At 47.0% G+C, this 13,061-nt stretch overlaps 1 protein-coding gene across 3 annotated transcripts; it reads left to right on the top strand.

Moving 5' to 3' along the window:
• The first annotated feature begins 5,755 nt into the window (after positions 1–5,755).
• On the top strand, positions 5,756–12,024 carry LOC308595818 (C-type lectin lectoxin-Lio2-like). Of its 3 annotated transcripts, none has more exons than XM_081210549.1 (6): positions 5,756–5,987; positions 6,327–6,453; positions 7,392–7,471; positions 9,727–9,861; positions 10,180–10,291; positions 10,872–12,024. In XM_081210549.1, the coding sequence occupies exons 2-6, from the start codon at positions 6,333–6,335 to the stop codon at positions 10,952–10,954; spliced, it is 531 nt and encodes a 176-aa protein (XP_081066675.1). In that variant the 5' UTR covers positions 5,756–5,987; positions 6,327–6,332; the 3' UTR covers positions 10,955–12,024. The 3 variants fall into 3 exon arrangements, with proteins under 3 accessions (XP_081066675.1, XP_081066677.1, XP_081066676.1); XM_081210551.1 differs by lacking the exon at positions 5,756–5,987 and adding an exon at positions 6,034–6,164; XM_081210550.1 differs by lacking the exon at positions 5,756–5,987 and having other exon boundaries at positions 6,235–6,453.
• The last annotated feature ends 1,037 nt before the right edge of the window (positions 12,025–13,061 follow it).

Raw genomic sequence — 13,061 nt, 5'->3', positions numbered from 1 at the left:
AGCTTTCAGTAAATTTGGATTTCCTTTGGACTTTAAACACCAATTGAAATATTGCATGACTCGCCTACATCTAGAATGAAAGTTAATGGCATCCTGTCTGCTACTTTCCCACTGTCTAGAGAAACAAGACAAGGATGTCCACTTTCACCTTTGTTTTTTAAGATTTGCCTAGAATCCATGGTCTCTGCTATTAGACAACATTGTGAGATCTACAGAGCAGATCACAACATAGCTGTCAACTTTTCCCTTTTCTTGCAAGGAATCCTATTGAGAATAAGGGAATTTCCCTTCAAAAAAGGAAACGTTGACAGCTATGGATCACAATTGGTTTTATTTGCCGATTACACACTTTTGCTTATTTTGAAACCTCAGACTGCTGTTCCTATGTTGATGAAAGCAGTAGAATCATAGAATCATAGCGTTGGAAGAGACCACAAGGGCCATCGAGTCCAACCCCCTGCCAAGCAGGAAACCTTTGGTAGATGCCTTTGGTAAAATATCAGGGAATTCTATTAATTGGTCCAAGTTGGAATTTGTGCCAAGAGGTGAACATTTGATGACACCCTCTACTATGTGGGACTATGGCACCACAATCACCTCCACCTCAGATCCCTTGCACCACCCTCCCCCCTAAGGTGCACAGCCCTGAGGTTATTTAATTACATATACCTTGAAAAGCAAGATGTGGCCTTTGAAATGCACTGTTGGGGGGTGAACACTCTGTAGCTCTGCTACAGAAGACTGGAGGCAGTTCTTCTGAAACTAAACTCCTCCTGGGTATATCAGGATGTGCTCATAGCAGCCCACAAACAGCATTAGCTGGTGGGCACGATTTCAATCTGTACTCTGATTAGGCAAAGGTACATGGTGTTTCATGCCCTGTCTTATCAGATGATGGAGAATGGATTCCTCTTGATGATGCCAACTCAGTTGCAAGAACATTTCCTGATGACGACGACATGTGGGAAAGTATGCGCCAGTCATGCATTTGTGCATTTGGATCAGAAGAATCATAGGATCATAGAGTTGGAATAGACCACAAGGGCCGTCGAGTCCAACCCCCTGCCATGCACGAAACACCATCAGAGCACTCCTGACATATGGTTGTCAAGCCTCTGCTTAAAGACCTCCAAAAAAGGAGACTCCACCACACTCCTTGGCAGCAAATTCCACTGTCAAACAGCTCTTACTGTCAGGAAGTTCTTCCTAATGTTTAGGTGGAATCTTCTTTCTTGTAGTTTGGATCCATTGCTCTGTGTCCGCTTCTCTGGAGCAGCAGAAAACAACCTTTCTCCCTCCTCTGTGTGACATCCTTTTATATATTTGAACATGGCTATCATATCACCCCTTAACCTCCTCTTCTCCAGGCTAAACATGCCCAGCTCCCTTAGCCGTTCCTCATAAGGCATCGTTTCCAGGCCTTTGACCATTTTGGTTGCCCTCCTCTGGACACGTTCCAGTTTGTCAGTGTCCTTCTTCAACTGTGGTGCCCAGAACTGGACACAGTACTCCAGGTGAGGTCTGACCAGAGCAGAATACAGTGGCACTATTACTTCCCTTGATCTAGATGCTATACTCCTATTGATGCAGCCCAGAATTGCATTGGCTTTTTTAGCTGCCTCATCACACTGTTGACTCATGTCAAGTTTGTGGTCAACCAAGACTCCTAGATCCTTTTTCACATGTACTGCTCTCAAGCCAGGTGTCACCCATCTTGTATTTGTGCCTCTCATTTTTTTTTTTGCCCAAGTGCAATATTTTACATTTCTCCCTGTTAAAGTTCATCTTGTTTGTTTTGGCCCAGTTCTCTAATCTGTCAAAGTCATTTTGAAGTGCGATCCTGTCCTCTGGGGTGTTAGCCACCCCTCCCAGTTTGGTGTCATCTGCAAATTTGATCAGGATGTCAGACTGACTGGGCGGTAATTATTTGGGTCCTCTCTTTTCCCCTTTTTGAAAATAGGGACAACATTTGCCCTCCTCCAGTCTGCCGGGACTTCGCCTGTTCTCCAGGAATTCTCAAAGATGACTGCCAGTGGTTCTGAGATCACATCGGCCAGTTCTTTTAATACTCTTGGATGCAGTTCATCTGGCCCTGGAGACTCGAATACATCTAAACTAGCCAAGTATTCTTGTACTATCTCCTTAGTTATTCTGGGCTGTGTTTCCTCTGCTGAATCATTTGCTCCAAATTCTTCAGGTTGGGCATTGTTTTCTTTATCGGAGAAGACTGAGGCAAAGAAGGCATTGAGGAGTTCAGCCCTTTCTGTGTCCCCTGTTTGCATTTCACCATCTTCTCCTCTGAGTGACCCCACTGTTTCTTTGTTCTTCCTTTTGCTACGGACATACCCATAAAAGCCTTTTCTGTTGCTTTTAACCTCTCTAGCAAGCCTGAGTTCATTCTGTGCTTTAGCTTTTCTGACTTTGTGTCTACATGTGCTGGCTATTTGTTTGAATTCCTCTTTGGTGGTTTCCCCCCTTTTCCATTTTTTGTACACATCCTTTTTTAATCTTAACTCAGTTAAAAGTTCTTTAGATAGCCACCCTGGCTTCTTTAGGCACCTTCCATGTTTCCGTCTCATTGGTATTGCCTGAAGTTGTGCTTTTACTATCTCCCTCTTAACAAACTCCCAGCCATCATGAACTCCCTTTCCTTTTAGTATTACTGTCCATGGGATCTCACCCAGCACTTCCCTAAGTTTTATGAAGTCGGCTTTCTTAAAGTCAAGAAATTTAGTCCTAGTATGCTTGGCTGCTCCTTTCCGCTGTATAGTAAACTTCAGAAGAGCATGATCACTCGCACCTAATGATCCTTCCACTTCTACGCCACTAACCAGGTCATCAACATTGGTTAGGACCAGATCTAAAATGGCTGTTCCTCTTGTTGCTTCTCCCACTTTCTGGACAATGAAGTTGTCTGCAAGGCCAGTGAGGAATCTGTTTGACCTTATGCTCTTGGCTGAGTTTGACATCCAACAAATATCTGGGTAATTGAAGTCCCCCTTTACTACTATCTCCCTTCCTTTTGCATGCTTGGCCATCTGTTCCAGGAAGGCATCATCTATGTCCTCCGTTTGGCTTGGGGATCTATAGTAAACTCCCACAATGAGATCTCTGTTATTCTTCTCTCCCTTAATTTTGACCCTAATGCTCTCACTTTGGCTTTGAGGTTCTAAATCTTGGATCTCTTCACAGGTATACACATCCCTGACATATAACGCCACTCCTCCTCCTTTCTTGTCTGGTCTGTTTCTCTGAAATAGATTGTATCCCTCCATCATTACATTCCAATCGTGGGACTTATCCCACCAGGTTTCAGTGATAGCAAGAGGATAGCAAGGAAGGAGGATAGCATGAAGGAAGGTGCCATTCTGGCCGACACTTTGGGCCAGGAACAGTTTTCATGCCAGAGTGATGAAGTTCCGAAGAACAGATCTCACTCCTTCATGTTTGGTCGACGCACAGCTACATCTGGCTCTGAAAGGAAGCAGCTCTCCAGGCTTCTAGCCCTACTGGAAGAGGGTGGGGAAACAAATCTGGAGTCTTGTGTCTCCAAAAGCAGAGGCTCCACCACAGAGTTATGCCAACCCTGGAAGAGCTCCCTGCCTTTCATCAAGTAAGAGGTGTTCACTGACACTGCTGTTATAGCAAGCACCTCACCTTTAAGGCAAGCTCTGACCACTGTCCCACAATCCCAGAGACCCAGTGGATCAGGGGACCACACAGACCTGCCGTTCCACTTCAGTTGCACCCTGTGCAGAAGTTGATCTCCCCCCTCCCATTCCAGATCAGGAAACAGGACAAAATATTAAAGGATGTCACATAGAGGAGGGAGAAAGGTTGTTTTCTGCTGCTCCAGAGAAGCGGACACGGAGCAATGGATCCAAACTACAAGAAAGAAGATTCCACCTAAACATTAGGAAGAACTTCCTGACAGTAAGAGCTGTTTGACAGTGGAATTTGCTGCCAAGGAGTGTGGTGGAGTCTCCTTCTTTGGAGGTCTTTAAGCAGAGGCTTGACAACCATATGTCAGGAGTGCTCTGATGGTGTTTCCTGCTTGGCAGGGGGTTGGACTCGATGGCCCTTGTGGTCTATTCCAACTCTATGATTCTATTCTATTCTATGATCTCACCCAGCCATTCATGATCACCTTGGAGATGTGGAACAGACACTCTCCTTGTCCATCTCAACCAGATTCTCTCACTCTGAAGACGCACATACACACACCCCACTTTTCTTAAAGTGAGGGAAAGAGGTGGGCCTTCATTAGCTCACACACTACACTCAAAGTAAGAGGCGATGTTGTCTTTGTCCATGGAGTTTTCTTGGCAGGGATACTGGAGTGGCTTGCCGGTTCCTGCTCCAGGTGGATCACGTTTGGTCAAAACTCTCCACTATGACCTGTCCATCTTGGGTGGCCCTACATGGCATAGCTCATAGCTTCTCTGAGTTATTCAAGCCTCTTCGCCACGGCAAGGCAGTGATCCATGAAGGATCCATGGTGACAGCAGTCATGAAATTAAAAGATGCCTGCTTCTTGGGAGAAAAGCAATGACAAACCTAGACAGCATCTTAAAAAGCAGAGACATCACCTTGCCAACAAAGGTCCATATAGTTAAAGCTATGGTTTTCCCAGTAGTGATGAATGGATGTGAGAGCTGGACCATAAAGAAGGCTGATCGCCAAAGAATTGATGCTTTTGAATTCTGGTGCTGGTGGAGACTCTTGAGAGTCCCATGGACTGCAAGAAGATCCAACAGATCCATCCTTAAGGAAATCAGCCCTGAGTGCTCACTGGAAGGACAGACCCTGAAGCTGAGGCTCCAAGACTTTGGCCACCTCATGAGAAGAGAAGACCTCACCTGGAGTACTGTGTCCAGTTCTGGGCACCACAATTCAAGAAGGACACTTACAAACTGGAACGTGTCCAGAGGAGGGCAACCAAAACGGTCAAAGGACTGGAAACGATGCCTTATGAGGAACGGCTAAGGGAGCTGGGCATGTTTAGCCTGGAGAAGAGGAGGTTAAGGGGTGATGTGATAGCCATGTTCAAATATATAAAAGGATGTCACATAGAGGAGGGAGAAAGGTTGTTTTCTGCTGCTCCAGAGAAGCGGACACGGAGCAATGGATCCAAACTACAAGAAAGAAGATTCCACCTAAACATTAGGAAGAACTTCCTGACAGTATGAGCTGTTTGACAGTGGAATTTCCTGCCAAGGAGTGTGGTGGAGTCTCCTCCTTTGGAGGTCTTTAAGCAGAGGCTTGACAATCATATGTCAGGAGAGCTCTGATGGTGTTTCCTGCTTGGCAGGGGGTTGGACTCGCTGGCCCTTGTGGTCTCTTCCAACTCTGTGATTCTATGACTCTATGATTCCCTGGAAAAGACCCTGATGTTGGGAAAGATGGAGGGCACAAGGAGAAGGGGACGACAGAGGACGAGATGGTTGGACAGTGTTCTCCAAGCTACCAGCATGAGTTTGACCAAACTGCGGGAGGCAGTGGAAGACAGGAGTGCCTGGCATGCTCTGGTCCATGGGGTCATGAGGAGTCATATACGTCTGAACGACTAAACAACAACAAAGAGGCAATGTGGGGAGAAGCAGCAATGACACATTTTGCAAAACGGGTGGGCAGATCCAGCAGCACTCTTCCTAGCTTCTTACTTCCTCCTTGCCTAGCATGACTCTCCTCCTTGCTAATTTCCAGTTCATAGCAGCTGGATATTTTTTCAATCCACAGTGGCTTTCAGGTGAAAGAGATCTTTCTGTACTTCTGTGTTCTGATGCAAAAGATCTCGGTGTATGTTTGTGTTGAACCATTAGGCTTCCCTTGTGCTGCCAAGTGTCTCTCACCACATGCCATTGCCTACCTATCAGACTATAAATGACACATAAAGACCAGCTTCCCACCCAGGCGTAGCTCAACTGGAACACTTGAATAAGGAAGAATCATCAGCTCAGAGAGAGAGAGAGAAGCTGAAAAACCAGGTGAGTTATCTCCCCCCTTCTGATCTCTTTGACTCTCCATGCTGGCCTTTGAATGGCAGCTATACCTCCAAAGTGAGCAGCACACTAACAATGGGGTACCTTTGCTTCTCAGGGACCAGCTCCCCAACAAATAAAAGAATTGATAAATCTATAAAGTGAAATGATTTGATCTTGAGGGTTTGTAACTCCTTACTTTTTCTGTTTACCTTTACTTTATTCTATCTGGGTGAGATAATGAGTGTTTTTTCTGTTAGAAAGAAAGACAAAGCCTCGCCTCCTGACCGATGGATAGAGGAAACTCAGCCTAGCAATTGTGTGTTTTGTGTTTTCTGTCTCCAGAAGCAGATGCAGCCTTCCTCCGACCCCAGGGTCAGACTCCTTTGCACCTGCCTTGTTCTGATATGGCAGCTCTCCTTTGGCTTCGCAATGGAAACAAAAGAAGCAGAAAACCCCTACGGTCCCGATGGTAAGGTATCATTTCATCTCAGAGGTGGTTGATGTCTCCTTAGAGAAAGAGAAGCTTCTGGCAGCATTAGAAAACCAATTGCCGATCCATTGGCATTTTTGCCCAACCTCTCATGTGCCATTTTGGTTAAATTATCAGATCCAGCAATTCCAGCCAATCTTGGATGATGCGTATTGTATTTCATCAGTTTCCTAGGATAAAATAGTTGTATCCCTTTCTGAAGAGGTGAGTTTTAGCCACTGTGATCCATGTGCTGGTCTTGGTCCAGGCTAGACTACTGTAATGTGTCGTGTGTGGGTCTGGCCCTGTAGACTGTTTGGTTCAAAATGACAGAATCCTGTTCTGTTTACAGCACGCAGCTTGAATAGCACTTAGATCGTACCAGTTTTAATGTCTCCCAGTGCATTTCATCGTGCTGACTTTAACCTTCAGGCCCCTGAATGGGATGGACCTATGAAATCTGTGGACTTGTTTGTGCCTGTATCCTCTTCCTTGCACACGGACGTTCCAGTTGTATACTGGTCTGTCCACCATCTTCATCTGTCAGTAGGTCTTTTCTTAGGTGGCTCCACACCTTTGGAACCTGCACCCTCAGTATAGTTGCAGTGACCAGCTACACTTTTCAGAATCATTCTGGGTTTAGTAGTATTTATTTCCTAGTGGTTTTTTTATTATTGGTTGAAATAAGATTATCTATTGCTGTTATTCTCATTAGCTTTCCTTGGCTGGAAAATTGGCAGGTAAAAAAATTAATACAATGAACATATATATATTATTGGACACCAAGAAAGTGAAGGACCCCATGACCTGGGACCTCTTTGAGGACTTTCAATTTCCCTTTGGCTTTTATGACACCCCGAAAATATTTTATTTCCACTGTTTCATGTGCTGATGTGACCATGTTGAATGCTAATGTTCTCCCTCTCTGTTACCTCAAGGCTGCCTCCGGGGCTGGAAAAAAGAAATGGAAAGCTGCTATCGTGGCTTTACCAACCGGCTAACATGGCACGAGGCAGTGGTAAGAGGTGCTTTGGGTGGGTCCAGAAAGAGCAAGGGCACAAAACACAAGATATGCTTGAGAGTCTCTGCAGAAGACCTGTTATGAATCTCAATCCCATGGCCATCTTTTGCATCTCAAGAGCTGATGAGATGTCATTTAGGCATCTGAAGTGAGGCCTTGGGCAACCAGTTCAGTTCATCAGTTTATCTTTCTTCTCAGATTCAGATGAGGCTGAGGAAGCTCAGGACCATTGCCTGGAACCACTAGGGGGCTGGATGAAGGCCACTGAAACTCAATCCTGGAAAGGTTCTGTGGGATAGTGATTGGATAGATATGCTGTTCATAGGCTGGAAGTAGGCAGGTCTTCTTTAAGATGGCTTGAGATGGTGGGCTCATCGTCCCAGAAAAGACCCATTGGCCCCAAAGGTTGGAGTACTTACTCAGGTTTGATGAAGGCTCCTGCATGTTCTGCTTTCAAGTGAGCCCCCAGGGACAGGGTAGGGTCATAAGCAACATCATTTTATCAGGAACAACTTGGAGAACCCACCATACCTTAGAGACGAAGTGAGCAAGATCTCCAACACCCACTGAACACACATTTGAAGAACACGAACTTCCCTTAAGAATCCTGGGAACTGTAGGTTGCTGTCCGCAGGGCTACAGTCCCCATGGTTCTTGGGTAAAACCTACATGCTCTGAATGTTTACTGAAGGTGCTTGAAATGTATGGTCACGGAAGCCCACCAGGAAAATAACGGCCGTGTCAGCACCCTGAGGGATGATATCTGATGCACACAGCTAGTCTGCTTGCACTACTCTGAACTCAAACCAGTCCTGTCGCACGCCTGCCCTGTCAGATCAACAGCAGAGATGAAGCAGTGGAACAAGCCAATTGGGTGCCTGGGGTGGCGCACATGCCCTGCGTCCAGAGGCGGGGCCAGCTGGGGCAGGACTCTCTGCTGGGCCTCCGAGGAGTCTGCATGCCTCCTCCCACTCAGGCACCCCACAGCTGATGGGGAGGTGGCGGGCAGACCATTTGGGGCAGTGTAGAACCTGCGGGCAACCAAGCCACCGCGTCACTCCCAGGAGAGACACATGGCTCCAGGCCCTGCGGTGAGTGCCGCCTGGCATTTTGTCACCCGCCTCAGTGGCAAAGTGTACTGTATTTTTCGCCCTATAGGACGCACTTTTCCCCCTTCAAAAATGAAGGGGGAATGTGTGTGCGTCCTATGGGGTGAATGCAGGCTCCTTGGCTTCAGCGATAGCAACGCGAAGCCTCCGAAGCCTGCGCTCCAGAGGCTTCGTGTTGCTTTCACTGAAGCCAGGAGAGTCTGCTCTTTGAGGCTGGCAGTGGGGGAAAACAGCGCTTCCCCCCATCGCCAGCCCCAGAGGATCGGGGGGCAGCAGGAAGGCACGTAACGCCTTCGCGCTGCTCCCCGACCCCGCTTTGAGGCTGGCGGTGGGGGAAAGCAGCGCTTCCCCCCATTGCCAGCCCCACAAGCTGGGTCAAAAAGCCCACAGGAGCCACACAGCCTTTAAGGAGCGCGTCGCTCTTGGGTGCTTTTCCCCAAGGAGGGAGAAGGGGCTGGCTGGCTGAGTCAGTCCCTTCTCCCTCCTGTGGTCTTTTGCGGGAGATGGGAGAATTCACCCACCTCCCGCAAAAGCACCCAGAAGCCACGCGCTCTTTAAAGGCTGTGTGGCTTCTGCCGGTGGGGGAATTCCGCTACCTCCCACAAAAGCAGGGGGAAGGTCTTGGAGTAGCACACAGGCTGCGTGCAGCCTGTCCGCTGCTCCCAGAGCTGTGGGGGGGGAAATCATATTTTTTTCCTTGATTCCCCCCCCCCTGAAAACTAGGTGTGTCCTATGGGCCGGTACGCCCTATAGGGTGAAAAATACAGTATTATTAAAAATAACACCTCAAACTGCAGTATATCAAATGATATTGCAAACAAATGTTTATATACTGGGGCAATGTACACTCAAATGCTGCTCAGTTCTCCCGAGAACTTTTCTTTTTATAAACAAAATCACAAACTAAAAGTGGAGATTCTAATTAAAAATCAGATAATGAAGAAACTGAGCAAGACACAACAGGGGATATTGCATCATGCTGGATCTCAGGTGGCCAAACAAAGCTTGCATTTCAATCAGCCACATGTCCGGAACTGGATTTCCATGTATTGCAACTGCAATATTCAACCTTGAACCTGACTTTGATGAGAATTCAAAGGTAAGTCTAGCTGCATAAAACTCATTCTTTTTTCCACCTCTCAGAAAGCCTGCCGTGTATTTGACATGACTTCTGAGCTTGTCTCTATCCGTGAAGCAACAGAACTGGATTCATTGGCTAAAGACATTAAAAGAACGATGGAACTAAGTGTCTGGATTGGATTGTCAGACAAGGATGGGGTGAGTCTCCAAGGCCTTCTCCTCCTCCTCCTCCTCCGTCAGCAATGTTGGAGCTGATAGTAAATGAATTCAGTGGGAAGATTCTTCTATGGGGCTTCCCCAGCTGATGTCCTCGAAATGTTATGAGAAGGTTCTCTGCACTCAACATACTTGAGGCCAATACAGTCATGGTTGGCTCCTGGCTGATGTCCTGCAACGCAAATAATGTTGTCTGTGGTTCGTTTGGGTAGAATCATCAAGGAGCGTGTTGTGTCCTTGGAAGTGTCTCCTTGTGATCTGTTCTTTCTAAAGAGCATACCAACTCTCTTGTCCCTGCAGGATGGAAATTGGAAGTGGACAGATGGCTCTGCTGCTGAGTTCTTACCATGGGCTGAAGGAGAACCTAATAAACCTGGCATCTACTTATGTGCCTCCTTGTTTCGTGGGGATGGTAAGGAGTCCGCTCTCAGGGCTTGTACTTTGGAGCTGCCATGCTCAATGCAATGTGGGTTGCAGTATTTTCTAAATTTCCACTGAGGGTATGAGATGTGCTCCTTGCCTGCTCTTTGGCCAAGAGGTCGTGAGTGAAGGACTTCCTTTGGTGCCCTTTCATCTGTTAGATAGAAATATTTCCAAGCTGCCTTACAAGAATCTAGCCTTCCCAAGCATAGCTGTCAACTTTTCCCTTTTCTTATTCGGAATAAGGGAATTTCCCTTTAAAAAAGGGAAACATTGACAGCTATGTTCCCAAGGTGGCTCAGACTGACAGGGAACACCATCCTAATCCACTTTTGCTTTCTACTCAAGGTCCTCCCCATAGATGCCACCACCCGCCTTGGCCAATTTAGTATTGGATGAGTGGCTTGGTTTCTTTTGAATGGGAGAAGAAGAAAGGACATTCCCTGTGGCCACCGTGGGGTGGGGGTACATGTGTTTTGAGGGTGTTGGGGTCCCAGCAGCAGCAGCACGCCAAGGAGCTCCTGGTGTCTGCTGTTGACTCTGCCTAAGACCATTTCTCTGTGTTTTTCCAGGTTTTGAGAAATTTAGAGCAGAGGGCTGCAGGAACGTAGAGTCCTATGTTTGCAAACATAGGCCAAATTACGCATCCTCCTGACCTGTTCGCTCTCCCTGGCTGATCCCATCAAATCTCAGAAGCTTCCATCCAACGCTGTCTTTCTACCTGCGCCTTTTTCAGAATATGAAAACGTCAGAGGTGCCCTTCTGCCCCATTCCAGTGGCCCATCTATTCCAGCGTCCTGCTCTCACAGTAGCCTGCAATAGATCTAATTGAATCCTGCAAGTAGCAAGAGCCCCCTTCCCTGGGATCCCAGGATGAAGAAACTTGGGGTTCACCAACGTCAGGAGGACAACAGCCTCCCCTTCCCTAATAGATGCCTCAGCCCATTGTGAATTTAAACACATGCCCCTGAAACAAGAACCAATTACTTTCCTTTATTACTTCCTGCCCCTCCCAACTCACTGGTCTCCAATATCCTGATTCAGATTGCATTTAGGACATTCAACTGGTCTCTTTCACTGTGCAAAGAACAAATGCACTTTTATGGCAGTGTCTTCTAGAGCCCTGGGAAGGGTGGAGCCTTAATGAAAGCAAGCCCTCTGCAAAGGAGAAATGACTGTTTGCAGGTGCGGCTTGAATCCAAACCACACCTGCAAAAAGACAAAGTGGGACTTGCAACCAGCCCCCTAGCAGCTGTGCTCTTAGCGCAAACCAGCTGCTTGTTGCTGAAAGGTTGTCTCCAAAGGGGCTTCAGTCCAGCACTAATTAGATGAGAGCAAGGCAGTAGGACGTTCCCTATGGGGCTTGCTCTTAGCACCGATCAGTGGTGAAGAGGAGGGCCTCTGAAATGCACTTTCCCATTAATTTGGAAGGGAAATCTCTGGGGGGGGGGAATCTGTAATGCAACCAACTCAAGGAGTGCTTGCTATCCCCAAGTCCTGCTTGCAAAGGATTAATTAGGAGCTCACTTTCTGCTCCCAATTGTCCCATAGGATTACCTGCTCCACACCTAACACTGGATCTACTGGACAATGAGCAGAAGAAGGAACCCTCCTCTGCAGATCCCTAACCTTTAAGTCATTCTGATAGGGAAACGTAACTGTCTATAATGTGTGCATGCCTCTACAAATATGCTGCAGAAATAAATACTTCTATATTGCATCAGCCTCAGTGGCTTCTCTGTCATTTGTGCAAACACTTCAAAGTGCTGGTTAGGGCCTTCAACACGTTGGCCTTGAGGGCAATCTACACTTCTATAAGCTATGAAAGTCATGGAAGCATCTCAGGTAGGCTCCCCTTCAAGTATCCCCAAAATCAGAACTGTATTTGGGAAGCCAGTGGTGCCTGTCGAAGCTTCCGTTGCGACCGAGCTGAAATGGCTCTGCTCCACGTCATATCTTTGGACTCCATCAACCTCTGCTCCGATGGTGATTAACAACCTAAGCCTTTAATGAGGCTTCAGGCACGCTCCCATTACGCAGAGTATCCAAACAGCAGCAGAAGGAGAGATAAAAATATGTGCTACATCACTACGTTTATTTCTACCTACTCAGGACAGAAAGAATATGCATCTGCTCTCTGTGAGAGTCAGTGAACAACTGAAACAAAGAAACAGGAAACCAGTAACATCAACATCCGTCTCCCGTGACTTCCAACAGTCAGCAGTCTTGTGTCAGCAGTCTTGTGACTCCAAAAACTGCACAGGGGCACAGGAACAGAAATCTAACAGTGCCATGGGAATAGGCACTGCTCTTTAGATATTGGAAGATAGCTATCATCTCTCAGTCTCCTCTTTTCCATGCTAAACATACCCAGCTCCTTCAACCATTCCTCATAAAGCTTGGTTTGCTGTCAGGTCGTTGTTTATTTCGTTGACATTTGATGGGAGGGCGTTCCACAGGGCAGGTGAGGAAGAGAGAGAGAGAGAGAGAGAGAGAGAGAGAGAGAGAGAGAGAGAGAGAGAGAGAACTGGCTGCAGACATGCAGAGAAGTGAATTTAAGAATTGAAAAATGAGAATTGGAGAAGAACCAAAATGGAGAGGGCCCCCCCCATCCCTACCTGAGGGGGCTATTGTACATTTGGGCCTCACAGCTCCATGCTCACATTCATGTTCTCTGCATTTTCAGAATCTTCCTTGAGCACAATTGTGCTGGGCCCATGGTAACCCGTGAAATGTGGTCCAAGACTGGTCCAGAATTCGAA

The sequence above is a fragment of the Podarcis bocagei genome (genome assembly GCF_964188305.1).
Source record: "Podarcis bocagei genome assembly, chromosome: 10".
Taxonomy (NCBI): domain Eukaryota; kingdom Metazoa; phylum Chordata; class Lepidosauria; order Squamata; family Lacertidae; genus Podarcis; species Podarcis bocagei.
The sequence above is the reverse complement of the archived record's forward strand: the minus strand, read 5'-3'. Positions and strand labels throughout refer to the sequence as shown.